The 17,248-nt window shown below is 36.7% G+C and overlaps 1 protein-coding gene across 2 annotated transcripts in view; it reads right to left on the bottom strand.

Moving 5' to 3' along the window:
• The window catches only part of PDGFD (platelet derived growth factor D), a 243,543-nt gene extending 226,710 nt beyond the window's left edge, over positions 1-16,833 (bottom strand). For both annotated transcript variants that reach the window (XM_032285737.1, XM_032285738.1), the window contains exon 1: positions 16,267-16,833. In XM_032285737.1, the coding sequence (XP_032141628.1) occupies positions 16,267-16,390 (124 nt within the window). In that variant the 5' untranslated portion in view covers positions 16,391-16,833. The remainder of the gene's footprint in view (positions 1-16,266) is intronic.
• Between the last annotated feature and the right edge of the window lie 415 nt (positions 16,834-17,248).

Below are 17,248 nucleotides of genomic sequence, written 5' to 3'. Positions count from 1 at the left end.
ATACACCAGGTACCGAGGCATACTAAAAGAAAAAATAATAGTTGTTTTAAAGACCACTTCTTTGTTGAAAAATGAAAAATGCCCTCTGAATAAAATGTTTTCAATAGCACCAGAGTCACGCTGTGATTTGACACATATAAGGTTGTTGAAGAGATTCTGATCTTGTGAAGCTGTTTCTTGCTTAGAACAAGCCCTTCCTTCGTGTGCTTATTTTGAAAACTAAGTACACTGTGCTATGGTTTTTCACAGGATAAGACATCAAAATAGACAACTTAGGTTGAGTTCTCCACAAACAGAAGTAATAAATTTTGCAGCAATGAAAGGTTTACAGGGCATCATTATATATGAGTCTCTCATGGGAACACAATCAAATGAGATATTTCTAAAGTCAGGTAAGGAAACATAGGATATCCTTACAAGCCATTTTACTTGATAGAATATTTTTTCTTGACCAAATTATATGCAAATTAATGGTCATGTCAACAATGATCCAACCAACAGCTTGGTAGAGATACTCAATTAACAAAAGTAAGAATGATTTATATTGCTGTAAGAATTTTTATTACTCACTTTCAAATTCTAGGCCACATAGTAAGTGGCAGGTCTGAAATTTTTTAATGCAAAAACAATTTTCATAACACTTCACTGTCCTAAAAAGTCATGCTATGGGCCAAGTATGGTGGCTCATGCTTATAATCCCAGCACTTTGGGAAGCCTAGGTGGGCAGATCACCTGAGGTCAGGAGTTTAAGACTAGCCTGGCCAATATGGTGAAACCCTATCCCTACCCAAAAGACAAAATTTAGCTGCGTATGGTGGTGGGCACCTGTAATCCCAACTACTCGGGAAATTGATGTAGGAGAAACGCTTGAACCTGGGAGGCGAAGGTTGTGGTAAGCCAAGATTTTGCCATTGCTCTTCAGCCTGGGTGACAGAGTAAGACTCTGTCTCAAAAAAAAAAAAAAAAAAAAGTCATGCTCCAATTATATGCTGTCCAATGGCTCCAAATCTAAGGCCACTAACTCCAAGAAGATATGGGTAATTCAGTAAAAATCTGTACCAAATACAGATTATACAAAATAATATAAACACAAATAATACAAAATACAGATTTGATACAAAATTTGTATCAAATACAGATTTCAAATACAAATAATAGGTTAAATCAGGGTTCTCTTATTCACAAATCTTTTAAAATCAGCCAGAAAGAGTAATTTTTTAAAACAGTGAAGTGATAAATAAGATCATCATCATTGCCTAAGTCAAATTAAGTTGTAAATAAAAAGAAATACTAATGCTGGTTAAACACAGTATTTTCCACTCAGGGCAGAGAAATGAAGTGCCAGCTGCTGTTTTTATAAGAAACTTTCCAAATATCAGAAATTTTGCACCTGGCATAAACACTGAGTAGCATGGTTGACTGTAAGTTTATTAGATGACTATAAGTTTTTTTTTTAAAGAATACAGAAAAATAACTAGCAACATCAACTGTACCACTTTGATATAATAAAATATATAAACCACATAAAACTTGCCCATGCTGAGCTATTAATCTCCTTAAAAAGTGACTCAGTCTATTTCAACACACTGTAACAATGAGATACAAAAGTAGCTCTCATAAATTAGTTTTTTTATATTGGAAATAGACCAATGATAACTTGTGCTGTTCCAAATAAATGATCTTAATGTCCTAGAGCTACAATGTCCACACTGGCAACAACTATCCATATGTGGCTATAGAATCTTTGAAATGTGGCTACTCTGAAATAGGATATATTGTAAGTATAAAATTATATAAGATTTTGAAGATATAGTATAATAAAAATTTAAAAGAAATTACAATTAAATAATTTATAAAACATTAAAATATTTACATACATAATGAGTTAAATAAAATATATTTCTACTTTTTTAACTTTTAAGTTCAAGGGTACAAGTTCAGGTTTGTTACATAGGTAAACTTGTGTCATGGGGGTTTGTTGTACACATTATTTCATTATCCAGGTATTAAGCCTTTTAACCATTATTTATTTTCCTGCTCTTCTCCCATCCCACCCTCCAACCTCTGAAAGGGCCCAGTGTGTGTTTTTCCCTCTCTATGTGTCCATGTATTCTCATCACTTAGCTTCCACTTATAGCAAATAACATGTATTTGGTTTTCTGTTTCTTTTAGTTTGCTAAGGATAATGGCCTCCAGCTTTACCCATGTCCATGCAAAGGACATCTTGTTTAAAGGCTCCATAGAATTCCATGGTGTATATGTATCAAAAAAAAACTTCATGTATTTATTTTTACTTTTTTATGTGGTTACTAAAAAACTTTAAAGGACATTGGCTAATATTACATGTATTTCGGACAATAATGGTTTAAAGATGCAAGAGTTTGGTTCGATTTCAGCTAAGAGCCTTGGGTTCAGAAATTCATCTGGAATTATCTGAGTCTGTCCTAAACTTCCAATTTCCAGTAATCTTAATATTTGCAAATACCTCATCTAGGTACAGTAAGTTCTCACTTAATGTCATCTATAGCTTCTTGGAAATTGCCATTTTAAGTGAAAGGATGTAAAGAGAAACCAACTTTACCATAGGTTAGTTGGTATTAACAAGAATTAAATACCTATGGCATAATTCTGGTCACAAAAACCTCACCAAACTTCTAAATAAAGACCAAAACAGTTCTAGTATTCAACAATGAAATAAGTATGAGCTATACATACATTTAAAAAATGAATAAAAACAAGTGAAACAGATATATCCCAAGTTTGGTGAATCAGTGAGCGATGGCAGTGGTAAGCGTGGTGGGTTAAGTCAAGGAATAAATGTCTGCAAAGTGAACATTGGAAGAAACAGCTCCTACCATCACACAGCTCAAACACAAACAAGAACAAATATGGCAGGCTCATGGTGTACCTTCCTACTGCACCATTTATTATAGTACACTTGTATAATTATGTTATACTTGATGAAATTTTTATTTTACAATAATTTGTATTCATTAATTGATCCCATTTTCAACCCATTTATTCCAGTTCAGGGTCTCAGGTGGCCAGAGTATATTCCAATAGCTCAGGGCACAAGGCAGGACTCAGCCCTGGACAAGATGCCATCCCATGGGCCAGCACACTCACACACACACACACACACACACACACTCTGACTCAGACTGGGACCATGTAGAAGTACATCAATTCACCTAATGGGTATACCTGTGGCATGTGGAAGGAGACCAGAATATCCAGAGAAAACCCATAAACTTCAGATTGGACAGTGGCCCTGGCCGGAAATTGATTTTTCTTTCCTCATCAATATTACAATGAAATGATGGTGAAGAAACAACTTTATTCTAGAACCTGCTGTATATCTCTTCTGTTCCCATCATTTAATATATACTATAGTCATTGTATATATCATATTACATCTACATATCTAATGTAATGCTGAGACGAGTAAGTGCTATGTGAATGGTAGCTTTCATCACGTAATTATCACATCACTTTCAATGCTTTGACCTGGGAACCTGGCATAGAAGCAGATACACAGTGGACTTGCAACAAAACTTTACGGAATTAAAATTGAAAAAACATATATAGCTAACAAATGAATAAATGACACATGAGGTTAATGGAAATTTTAAAATATCATTTTATAATACAATGAAATAGGTCACTGCCCTTCTCATCCTTGAAAAGTCCATATGATTTCAAGCCAAAAATTTCAATCTTTCTGATATGGAATTAGGGCAGAAGTGAGGCTTGTCTAACCAGAAAATTGTTCAGAAGCAGAGATTTAAATGCACAATTAAACTGTCAATATAGATTTACTGGCCAGTGAAATTTATAATGGTTGGGAAACTGCTGAACAAACTGCAGTTCAACTATTCATTATTCGTATCCAAGACCCTGTATTAGTTTCCTGTAGTGGCTGTAACAAATTGCAGCAAATTTACAGGTTTAAAGCAACACACATTTATTCTCTTACAGCTCTGGAGACTGGAAGTTTGGAATCAATTTCAATGGACCCAAATTAAGGTGCTGGCAGGGCTATACTCCCACTGGAGGCTCCAGGGAAAAGCCCATACCTTTCCTCTTCCAGATCCTGGTTGTCACTGGCATTCCTTGGCTTGTGGACCATTACTCACATCTCTGCCTCTATGGTCACACAGATATCTCTTCTGTCTGTATCAGATCTCCCTTGGCATCTCTCCTATAAGGACACTTGTGATTGCATTTAGGGCCTATCCAGATAATCCAGGAAAATCTCCTACCTTAAGATCCTTAAGTAAATCATACCTGCAAAGTCTCTTCCACATAAAATAACATTTAAAGGTTCCAGGATTAGGACATGATATCTTTAGGGTCATTATTCAGCCATAGGACAAACCCCAACAATGATTTTCTAATCTTCCTTGAATCATTCATTAAAAATGGTCATTTTATATAATATATTGCAAATTTAATTAATGCTGGATGGATACAACCTAATTTTTTATGTGCAGCTATGATGGAGCTGTTGCACATCCATCACTGATTACTGTTCAGCACACTGATAGAAAGCTCTCTCTTGTCCTCTCACCTTTCCTTTCTTTTTTTGCTCTTTTTTCTTTTTTCTTTCTTTCTTATCTTCAGAAAGTTCCTGCAAGTTAGATGGCCAACTAACTGGTCATGTATCCATATTTTGTTCAAAAAATTATTTTCAACCAATCAATATTTCTAAATTGGATTTTCATGAATTTTACACATACATACAACTGGGTGTGTAAATAGTATAAAGTGGTAAAACAGTTATCTGAATTATTTCAACATATTTTAATTATATTTAAAATGTATTAATACAGAATATAATTGCTCTATATTAATGATAGATTCCCACTGTTCTTAGATTTTTCAAAAAATATATGTGGAAAATATGAGACTTCCCTAGTTTAATTTACACTCCCAACCAAGAGAGGGAAAATAATACATCATACTCAAAGTTGTCTTTGTTTACTATTATCCAGTGGTCAAATAATTATATTGCATATCACATATTTTAAAAGTTAAGTTATATTGTGTAGGTAACTGAGTCTACGAATTTGCTTTATTTCAGAAATACATCTTAAATTTGAACACATAGAAGAAAAAAATCAAGAAAGTATGACTTCCGGTCCTACAATTAAAAGTTACTTTTCTGCTCAAGTTTTAATAACTTAATCATAAGGGATTGGCCTTTCATTTTCAAATAATATTGTATTCAATAACAATTCAACCAATGCATATTTTTTTTCTATTTAACAAAACATTAGGATAGGTAATTTACGGCTATAGTTTGATCATCAAGACGGAATCTTGAGATTCTTAAAAGAAAAAAAAAATCCTAGGTCACATAACGGTGGCCCTCAGATGGCACAGCCTTGCCCTATGTTTACTCACATACCTATTTTCTCTCTTCAGCCAAAGCTTTAACAGAGCAGGGACTGTGCCTTAGGTTTGGTTGTTTCTGCTTCATAGTGCTTCATCCAGAAGACTGCAAGTAGTCAATGCTCAATAAGTGGTTTATTGAAGTTGGGTTTGGTAAGCGGTAGTAAACTAAAGAAAAAAACTATAAGGCCATCCTGGCTCTTCCTGAAGTATTTAAATAATCCCAACATACACTATTCTTAAACTCAATTCCAAGTCACTCTCACTTCATTCTAGCTTGTTTTTTCAATTAACAAATGTTTACAAATCCTTTAATTACATGTTTAGAAACTCTGTCAATGAAATTTGTTATTACAGCAAATGTACTTTTATATCCTGTTCAGTAACAACTCTTATTTTATCATCAGTAAAATAACATAGAATGTAAACATGTTTGTCTATAAATTTATAAATAAAATGAAGATGCATTAATTTTTGTTAGCCTTCTGTCTTCCAGACCGACTCTTAAGACTAGTTTCCTCATCCTAAATTTATTTTTTACCTCTTTTTTGAACCCTTGTATTAAGTGGCAGGAATTTAATGTAAATGTACTCAAATACTAATATTGGAAAGGTATGACAAAAAGGATTCATTCTAGTCAGGGTTATCTGGTGAGTTTTTGTTTTTCTTTTGGCTTTTTTTTTTCAGACAATTGAAAATTCTCCACATTTCACTGATAATTGTCTAAAATTAACCCAAAATATGCTACGTCCAAAGTGGCAGTCTAAAAGTATGTGTAATCTTGGTGTACTCAACAAAGTCTTTTAGAAACATATAACCGATTCTTCACATACACCCCTGTTCATAACAGGTATTAATGCACTTAATCATGCTAAAAGCACTTAAGAATTATCAGGCATTAATATCATGTACCCATAATCATAAATGTTAATTATTTTTAAAACTTTCTAATACATAATCATTTACTTCATGTTCACTGTGCATGCATTTCAGGCAAATATGTTCCTCTCTTACCTTTCTGTCTCTAGGTTTCTCTGCATCAATGTTGCACAAGCTCCTAAAGCTTAAAGTGTTCACAAATTAATTTTCTAACTTTATGATCTTTTCTTATCTGCTCTTCCTCTTTTACTTCCTATCTTGTTCAACAATACAGCAACCACCCACACATTTAAAGCAGAAACCTGACAGCTACTCCAGATTCTGAATTTAAACACCGTCTCTCATTTGTTTACAGTCTGATAGTGAGAAGGCTCATGTGGCCTAAAGATCTGTCATTAAAAGAGGACACTGACTGGTTGATTTACAGATTCATCAAACCTTATTGAGTTTCTCCAATGTGCCAGCCAATGAAATGGACAGTGAGGATGTTCAGCTGTATTAAATACAGTTAGTATACCTGTATCTGCAGATGTCAGATATGTAAATAAATGAGTAACATTGTAGGGCTCATGATAGAAATATGGGGTAAATAAACAAGCAGCAAAATCTAACTGGGGAGGGTTGGGAGGCAGGAAAGTCTACACAGAGCGGTGCAATTCCTCTATCTAAAATGTGATATATGATCTGTACACTCACTCAACAATTCATCCAAAAACAATTGTGATGTGTCTGGAAGAACAACAACAAAAATGATTAACGTGATTAAGGAATTCACCATTGGATGAATAACCCAATATTTTAAAAACTAATTATTTCACGTGGTTATTTACTGAATTGGAGAGTTTAATTACCAAAGGGATCACTCATTATATACCTCAAATAGTAAAATTAAAAGACAGGTCTAGGGCCCATAATGAGGTAGAAGCTAAAAATATATTTTGGGGGGTCATTTGCACACAAGTAGCAATTGACACTGGATAAGGACTGATCCTCCAGAGAGGAACAGTGAGAAAAGTGAAAAGTCTGAGGTCAAAGCCCTAGAAAATGTACCAGTATTTATGGGGCAGACAGGAAGACCCAGTCAAGGAGACAGTCAAGGAAATAATAAACAAAGGGTATACAACAATATAAGGGAAACAAACCTATGTATGTGGTCAGTGTCATATTTTTATCATGACAAATACACTTTTCTTTTAAAAAAATATGTTTTACCCTCAAAAATATTAATAGTTACATAAACTGATAGAGTGTAACATGACATTGGTTTTATCGTTGAATCTTCTTTCTTTTCCTGTTAACAGCACCCTTTGTTAACAGATTCTAAAATCTTTCCTACTTTATTCATCATTCATCATGATAACAGAGAAAGAGTAAAACATCAAATATGCTTTTTAAGGTTTTCTCTAATATCTCCAAATAACCTAAAATAAGTCCTGTGTTAGTTTTGGCTTTATTCCTAACACCATTTCAAACTTGTCACTTAGGAGTAGTTAAGACAAAGGAGGCGCAGCAGCAAGGCAAGGGAAGATAATGCTTCAAGAAGAGAAGGGCCAATGCCTGAGTAAACGATAAATCAGTGACCTCACCCAGAGTGTTTCCGTGGAGCAGTGGGGATGATTTCAAATCACAATGGGAACAGGGGAGGAGAGGAGGAAGAAAAAGACATTGAGCTGTGGTGAGACTGAGAAAGTGTATATGATGGTAAAGTGAAGAGAAACAATAAAACAACTTTTTACATATTGTGGGACAGTGCAAAGAAACTAGAACATGCCTGTTGGCTGAGGGAATAGAGGCAATAAGAAGGAAAAGTTTAAAGACAGAAGAGTAGTAAACTCTATGGAATTAGGTTAAAATAATTATAAAAAGGTGGAATTATGCAAAGGAGGGGTACCAAGAACACAATGTATTCAGACACAGACTGGCCAGAACAGTCTAACTTTGCAATTCCTATGACTGCTTTTATGCTATAATGGCAGAGTTGAGTAGTAGAAACAGAGACCATATGGCTTGAAAAGCCTACAATATTTACTATTTGGCCCTTTACAAAAAAAAAGTCTGCCAACCTCTGCATCTGCTCCAAGCTATTAACTATTCTTTGCAGTGAAAATATATAAGTTTGATAGATGTGTTTTCTATGTTTTCATTCAAGTTATTAAGGATTCCGACCCCAACAGAGTCTAATCCAAAGCACCAACAAAATCTCTGTTCGCCTCCCTCTTGACTAACATGAATCTATTAGTTATCACTAGAAGAATGATAATAATAGGTTATTGTCATCCAAGCTACAATCATTCTTTTCCCCAAGGTTTCTATAGTAAATGCTGTCAATTTCTGGTTGAAATATATACATACTTTGGGCAATACCATTTCCAGTTTATGAACCTGGAAAAGACATTGACCTGGTAAACCTATCAGACATATAATGTGAACTTCCCTTTATGGCTCAAGGCCATTGTTTTTAAAATCAACAACTTTACTGGGCTATAATATAGTTATTCCCCAGCAACATGTGGAGTCAGGTTGGAACTATTTTCACCTTATTTAATAAGAAGCCTCAGCCAGCTGGGCTTGTTTAGGTCTTATGAATGCTTTTCAAGACCTAGAAATATAAGAGAAGGCAGGAAAACTACTAGCTGTCACTTCTCAATGCTAATAGTGTGAATAACTCGAACCAATTCTCTTATTTATTCTAATACCCTCCTCTCATTCTGCTGTGGATATGAGAACCACATAAACCAGGGTGATGTAATTATAAGGAAAGGAAAGACAAGTGGGCTTTTAGTGTTTACTCCATGATCCTTATGAACCCGTTTATACATTCTGTGTCACTGATTTTAGCTTTTAAATAGATTTGTTGTATATTTGTTAGTTCATTTGGTTGCATTTTCCATAGCTGAGGTTGCGAAACAGCTACATTTTATAAAAGTAGGTGGTTGCTATATTGCTTATCAAATGTTTCAATGAAATGTAGAACTTGTCAGCATCTTCTCAGATTGGATCTGAAAAGACCTCTTCAAAACCAACATAGCGCATTCAACACCCCCTCACACCCAGCAAACATCTCTGAGCTCTTCAGTCCAGAGAAGGCATGCTACATGTCAAATCTTAAATATCCAGGATCCTAATATAGGCAACATAGTGACTATAGTTAATAACAATGTACTTTATGCTTGAAAATTGCTAAAAGAGTAGATTTTAAGTGTTATCATCACACGAAAAAAGATAGTATGTAAGGTAATGAATGTTAATTTGTTTGTTCTAGTTGACACTGCATACATATTTCAAAACAATATGTTATGCATGATAAATATATACAATTTTTGTCTATTAAAAATAAATTAATAATAAAATATGGACAGACATGGTGGCATGTGTCTGTGGTCCCAGCTACTTGTGGAAGGCTGAGGTGGTGGGATTGCGCGAGCCCAGGAGGTCAAAGCTTCAGTAAGCCTTGATTATGCCACTGCACTCCTGCTTGGAAGACAGAGCAAGACCCTGTCTCAAAAAATAAAGTAAAATAAAATTTTAAAAATGAATTCTAATATATAAGTCTTCAAATCACATTTGCTTACTTTTATAGACAAAGCACTCCATCCAAACTGTTTTTCATCATGAACATACTCTATAAAAAAATGCTCAAGTAAAAACCCTAAAATCTGAGAAAGATGACGTCTCGTGATGAAAGATAGCTCCCATGCCTGGGCTGTGATGCTTCCACAGACCATTCTACCTCCTAATTATATAAAAACCACTAAACTGCACACCTTACAAATCAAAAATCACACAATATTAATCTGTCAATATTAAAGTTAATATAGAGATATCAGCACACCAGAGGTATGAAGGAAAAGGCAAAATAATGTGCATTATCAACAGTCATAAGAAACAAAGCATGCTTTATTCTTGCTCTGGGAAAAAAATAAAACTCATCAGAAGAAACTATTTCTTCCTGTACGTGCAGTTGTGCAGTTTGCTGTCCTGTGGGTTTCCTCCTTTAGTTTTGATTTACATTTGGTTCTGAAATACTGGATGAGGAGGCAGAACATTTTTGCTGCACTTTTTGTCTTGGATTCTTTCCTTTTTGCTATAACATTATATATTGCCATAGCTTTTTGCTAAAACCGTCCCTCACATAAATGTATAAAAAGTTTCCTTTTAAATTGCATTAATTCTGAAATGTAGCTATTTATAAAGAAACTTAAAGTGTTGTCACACACTAGACAGGTTACCTGCATAATTTGCATTACCTTATTGAGACCACAGATACAGCTACAAAATATTATCTGCTATGCTGAGCTGCAGAGAGACAACCAGTATGAGGGGACCTCAGGGATATCGTGAGGGCACCAAGGATTTGGGGATTTTGGTTTAAGAAAATCATTCATGCCCCCACTATTATATTAAAAATGAAATGATTCCATCTGTATTCATCTCCCACAGGCAGCAGGGATATAGGAAGACTAGCCCTGATCACAGCCTCAGCCTGGCAGACTCCTCAGGAACACTAGCACCCAGCAGTCAAACACAGAATGGATGTCTCTACCTAAATTACACCTTTCAATGGCTTCCCACTGCTCTCAGCATAATGGCCAACCTCCCTACATTATTCCTCATGCCTGTCGCTGGTAGGCACTTGTTTACCTGTGTTCTCACCTGGAAATCCTGGCCAGTGCTGTTCTCTCCCCCTCCTCCCTCTCACTGTACCCAACTTCTGAAATGACTTGTCCAGAACCAATGCATCATGGTCAACCCCTGCTCACAGCTTCCACCCAGCAATTATCCCTGAGCTCTTTCAGTCCACGGAAGGCATGATGGATTTCAACCTTTTGAAAATCAAGAATCCTGTTACATACAATATGATTACTATAATAATAATGTATTGTCATCTTGAAAATTGACAAGAAAGCAGCCTTTAAGTGTTAAGTGTTATCGCAAAAATATGATAAATATGTGAGGTAATATATATGTTCATTAGCTTGATTCAGCCATTTGATACTAAAGAGATATTTCAAAACAATATGTTGTACAGGATAAATTTAAACAATCTTTATTTGTCAGTTAAGACTAAATAATAACATTCTTTTTAAAGAATCCTAACACATAAGGTTTCAAACCATGCCTGTCTTACTTTTACAGGCAAAGCAGCATATCCTTCAACCTCAGTTCAGACATTACTTCCTCCAGGAAGCCCTTCTCAATTCCTCAAGTCTATATGTGGTGCTATTTGTGAATTCCTATCTCTCAGTGTGTTTCTTTCATTAAAGCACATGCCACACACTTTAGAACTTTCACACTTAAATTGCAAAATACATTTTCTCAAAACTCTTATGGTGAACACACATATGTGAAAAAGAAGTGTGATGATACCTGTGGAGCTATTCTGTTGAGGAAGGGGTGGAGAAGGTGACGCTATACACATTCAGCCTCCTTAGTAACTGTGTACCGACCTCTACAACACTTCTGGAGAATCTTGGTACTCTACAGAATGCATCTGAAAGATACGTATAATACAATGGAACTGACAACATATTTGTCTATATTGTCCACTAGGCAATATATTCAAAGAGGTCAGGAATCATATGTGTTTTATTCATATTGTGCCATATGCTCAGATACCTAGCACCTTATACAGTTGGCATTAGGGATGTTGGAAATAATCATTGAATATATGAATAGTAGTTATAGCAGGGGTTAGCAGTAGAATTTAGGATAAGGAACTATTTGTCTGCTACCTTTCATCTTTAGAAGACAGTTAAGATCAAGTAAAGAATGATCTGAAAAGAGAGAGCCTTGAAAGAGGCCAGGTAGTTCAGACATTAACTCACCTCAAGTCATCTTAATCCTTTGAGAATGATCAATGTATTCCCTGAATGGCATGGCACAGATGAGGTGGAAACATTCTACACCTGGTTCATCCATCTAAAAGATTTTCCCATTTTAATAAAGGGAAGGATTTTATTAAGTTGTTTCAGAGTGTCTTTTTACAGTAATCTGATTTCAACAATTAAGTTCAAGATTAATTTCCAGAAGGAAGATCATTTACATTATAAATCAGCTCTTAAGGACAGAGACAGAAATATGTATATCTTTCTAGACTCTTGGAATGATAGGGCTCTGAGACCACAAATGGTCAAAGTCCTACATGACATCAAGTTTATGCTTAGTACTAGTCATTAGAGATCAGTGACTCTGTGGACTCTGCTCCATTGTTTAACTCTATTGTTTGAAACAAGACAGTTTTTCTTTCATTCACTGAAAGGGAAAATCTTGTAGCAAAAATCACTGTCATTTAATAAACTCACTATGGTCATTAATGTAACTCACAACTTAGTCGCATCCTCCGCTACACAATATACAGACACGTGCCTAAACTCTGTTCTTTAAGGGTTTCTATAAAATGATATTATCCATGGTGGCATGTCAAAGTCCATTACATTTAAAATATTTAATCACCACTATGCTTTCTAAAATTATAGACTTTAATATGCTTAGAGTAGAACAAAAAATATACACAGAGATGAACATAAAATGTTAACACTATATGATTCTTTGATTTCAGACACTTTAAAAATAATTTATTGATAATGTTCTCCGTTTTGTTGCCTTCTCTTTAAGCTCTGATCTTCTCACTTAAGTCAATGTGCTATCGTCAACTATGGCAATAGAAAGCCATGTAAAGAAATGAGCTTACCTACTTTAAAATCTAAGACAGCACAATTACTAAAACTGCAGGTCTATCACTAGATAATAATAATGTAATAGATGATTCAAGTACTATTATATTAACCAAAGAGAACTAATTTCAGAATGTTTACCACCAACACGTATACTTTCTAAAAGCAACAAAAGGTCAAGAAAATGAAGAGTGCATCTGTACTCTTAAGCCCATAGGCAGGAAGTTCCATCTAGTTAGATTTTAAGATAAATAAGTAATACTGTCAGTTAATTGCTACCTGTACACTTCTTAATCCACACTCTGAGCAACACTTAGTTGTGGCCAGTTATTATAAAAGCACCAACTGTGTAGGCATAAAATTAGAATATGTAGCTGCAACTACTAAATTAAGATTTTCTTTGTGACCAGAGGCAGAAATGGGTATCAAAAGTAAATCAGTTTGAGCAAGAATAATAAATACGATAAAACACACCTCATGTCCTGAACAGGACACCTGGCTTCTTTGTTCCTTTCTTCACCCCAACATTAAGCAGCAACTAACAGGGCCAGTCGGAACAAATGAATAGCATTCAAGTACATCTATCATCAGGTAATGGTTTCTAAAACTCCTATACAAAGGCCACTTCAAATTTTTTGTTGTGATTTCCTGTCATTTGCAATCTGAGAGCCAGGTCTTCTAAATACCCTAAGTTAATGTTTAGAAACTCTCATTTTCTATTCATTCCCTAATTATATTCCATGTTCGTGTCCTACTCAAGCTTATATCATATCTTAATCTGATAGTCAAATGAGCAAAAACATTGTCTTCTTCAACAAGTCATTAGAGAAATTTGGGAGAGAAGGTTGAAAATGTCTAAAATCAGAACAAGGTTTTAATTTAATAAGTTATTACTTTCTCTGTGTCAGCTATGGTCATTAAGATTTTTCCAAGCATTGTCCAGAATTTTTTCAAAGCCCCCTCACTCTTACTCTTTCACCAAAACTCTATGCCAACATTTCTCAATCATTTTTTCACACTTGCGGACCTCAATCCCCTGAAAGGCTCTTTTAAGACTTTTTTCTGATTACTCTCCCTCCTTGTGAATGTTAATACCATATAAATGTATATCCATTTATATCTGCTACCCCTTTGAAGGAACGCAGATCATTGCAATATCTGACTGTGTTCACCCTGTAAGATCCAATTTCACCCCACTGGGGACAATATTGCCCCTCTTGAAGAATGCATGCTCGTAAAACTGCCATTTGAAAATTTTCTAAACAATCCATTATGAATATTAACATTTTTTACTCTATATAAAACAATTTTTAATGTGTAACTATCTTTTTCTCCTTCCTAGTCTTATATGTAAGATGAGATTGACATTGAGCAAAGTACTGAGCACTCAGAACTAATCAAAGAGTGAGTGTGTATTTGTGTGTGTGTCTGTGTGTGTGTGTGTGTGTGTGTGTGCACGTGGACTGTGAAAGTAATTGCAAAACAGTTTTAACTAAAATATGAAGAAATGAGAAATCCAAGGTGGTTTTTAAAACTTTCAGAAAACAAAGCATTTCTCATATGGACTGGACAGATGTATAGAGATGTATAGAGTTTTCACAGAGGAGACTAAAATGAGATTACCCTTTTTCAAAAAAAATAAATAAATAAAACCCTGCTGAGCTACAAAACTTGGTTTTAGTCAGAATCTTGGGTTAATGGGCAATGGTTACATGCTTTTCATTTTCTGTCCTTGACTTCTTGTAACTGATACTTGGGAGGCTGAGGATTACAAAATTATGGCTATGAAGTCATGCAAATTATAAATGGAATTTTACTCTATGTAGCCAAAAGGACATATAAAGTGCAAATAATAACAAACTTAAAAGATCAACTAGGAGATCTGTCCCTCATGGATATATTAAAGAGTAAAAACGAAAAAACCACAAAGGTTTGGTGTTGAGCCTTAACCTTAAGTTTTGTAAAAAATTAAATTTTTTAAAGTGCTTTTAACTAAGACAAAGAGTTTTCAAAAGTGCACGGCTGGAATCTTTTACATAAAAACACTATGAAAAAGTAAGATGACTGTGGCTTCCCCTGCTACATATCTACACCACTTCAGGTGAGGAGCACACTGATATCCATAATCTACTCCTGGTCGGATAATTTAATGAAATCTTGGTTTTCCTGCAAAGTCCAAAAGTAATTTAGTAAATTTCAAATTAAGGACATACCAAGGAAGAAACTGATAGGGGAGTAAGATGGCTAACGTGAATTTACCAAGACAGTCAAATAGTGCCAGCTGAAACAGTGAAGCCATCAACAATTGCTTGGCGGTCTCCTTGAGAGATGTGTTAGTACTTTAAGCAAGGAGGAGAGAAAGGTAACTGATGTAGAAAAAAAAAAATCCAAAGGTCTATGGGTCAGTTCAGGTAGATGGCAGAACAGCTGCAAATTGCTGGGAACATGACTACAGAAGGTTAAATCAATTTCGGATTTAGATGGAAGCCTCAGAAAGTAAATAAACTCAGCTGAGAGTCTTTGGAACCAGTAACCCAGGTGTCCTCTAGAGTAAAGAAAAACAGACAAGCTGGCTTGGGACCTTACTTAAGACAGCTGTTTGGGGAGCTTTGCTCCTTACAAATAGTTGGAAAGCCTTCTCTGCAAGAAAACTAGCAGCAGAAGCCCGGTGCTCCTGTGGTAGTGATGAAACCCCAGAAGCCCCAGTCTTCTAGACGCGGAGCTTCTGAGTCAGGGTCAACTTCAGTAGGAAAGTCACTTAGGGCAATAGGGCAATAGGCTGCACACTGCCTTCTCCTGAAAATAAATAACATATGGATAAATTGCCACTGTTCCAGACATAACTCCTGGACTGAAACGCACGATTTCTCTTCTGCCTACTTAAAAAAAATAAATAAAATAAAAGAAACGTATATTGCCCAGAGAAAGCTACTCTTGAGTCCTTCCATCTATCAAAATTGCCTAAGAAAGGTTGAGCCCGACCAAGGGGTGGCGCAGCTTGCAACTTTCGCCAACTCCGGGATGAGGTACCGCATCCTGGTACCAGAAACTTGGACACCAAAATGACTTATCTGGGGTGCAGCACGACAAGCCACCTGGTTTATCCTATTCCACCAGCACGCGTCCCACATTTCTCAGTCCCATTCCGGAAACGGAGCTCTCCCAGGACTGGAGACAGGCAGGAGACCTCCCTCCCCTAACGATGCATTCAGCCCGAGTTCATTTGAAAGATCCAAAATGAAGGGGGGAAAACACAGAAAGAACAATAACAATAGCAAACATAACTTTTTTAAGTTAAAAAATAAAATGAGTATCTTACCATCTCGCCGGAGGTTGACGTTGCGCAAAGCTTTGATGGATGCACTCTGCGGAGTTGCAGAAGTGTTCCGACAGCTGCAAAAGTTCGCGCAGATTAGAGTGTAGACAAAGATGAGCCGGTGCATTGGGATCAGCGACCTAGAGACACCGTCGCTCCAAGAAAAAGCCGGGTTCTGCTCCCGGGACCGACGCCGCGCCGCCCTGCGCTCTCGCCGCCTGAGCTCGCCCCGCGCTGGCCGGGGCCGCTGTGCTAATCTCCGAGCTCTCCGCAAACTTCCTGCATGCCGAACTTTCCGAGCGCGTGTGGGTGCCGCACTTCCTTGTGGTGCTGAGTTGATAAATGGTGACGGGATAAACAACAGGTTGACGTTTGTTCGCCCCCTCCGGTGGCAGGCAGCTGCAGCACAGGCTGCAGGGGGCGGGCGGCGCCGTGTCCAGCGGAGCAGGCGAGCGGAGCAGCCGCGTCCTCCAGCCCCGGCCGCGGCTCCTCAGAGGCGCGCACTCGAGGTCGGAGCCGCGGCGCGAGCACCTCAGCTGCCCAGTTTCCCAGGCCCGGCCTAAACGCGCTCTGCCACTGAGCATGCCCAGTTTGACCTCGGGCCGGGACTCTTCCCACTGCCCTGCGCTCTACTCTCCTAGTTGGCCTTAAAGGGATCAGGGAACAAAGTGGCCAGGAGGAAGTGGGAGAGGATAGAATCCCAGTACTTCTCCAGAGGTGACTGGCACTCCACCCACAAGCCACAGCTCTCTGCTTTGACGGTGGTGGGATGTGGGGAAGGGGAATGGAGTTGGGAGTGTTTATTTTACAGTAACCAAAATGAGACTACTTAGTTAAAATTTCACCGTGTATACTGAAAAAATACAATCACAAAGGAGCTTAATTCTGAGATTTTCTTTGAGCTCTGGTCAGTGTGAACTTTGGGTGAGTCAGGGATACTTTCTCAGGGAATAAAATAAAAATAAAATTATATCACCCAGAGAAA

This window comes from Sapajus apella, unplaced genomic scaffold (assembly GCF_009761245.1).
Source record: "Sapajus apella isolate SASKATOON/1434 unplaced genomic scaffold, GSC_monkey_1.0 scaffold16, whole genome shotgun sequence".
Taxonomy (NCBI): Eukaryota; Metazoa; Chordata; class Mammalia; order Primates; family Cebidae; genus Sapajus; species Sapajus apella.
The sequence above is the reverse complement of the archived record's forward strand: the minus strand, read 5'-3'. Positions and strand labels throughout refer to the sequence as shown.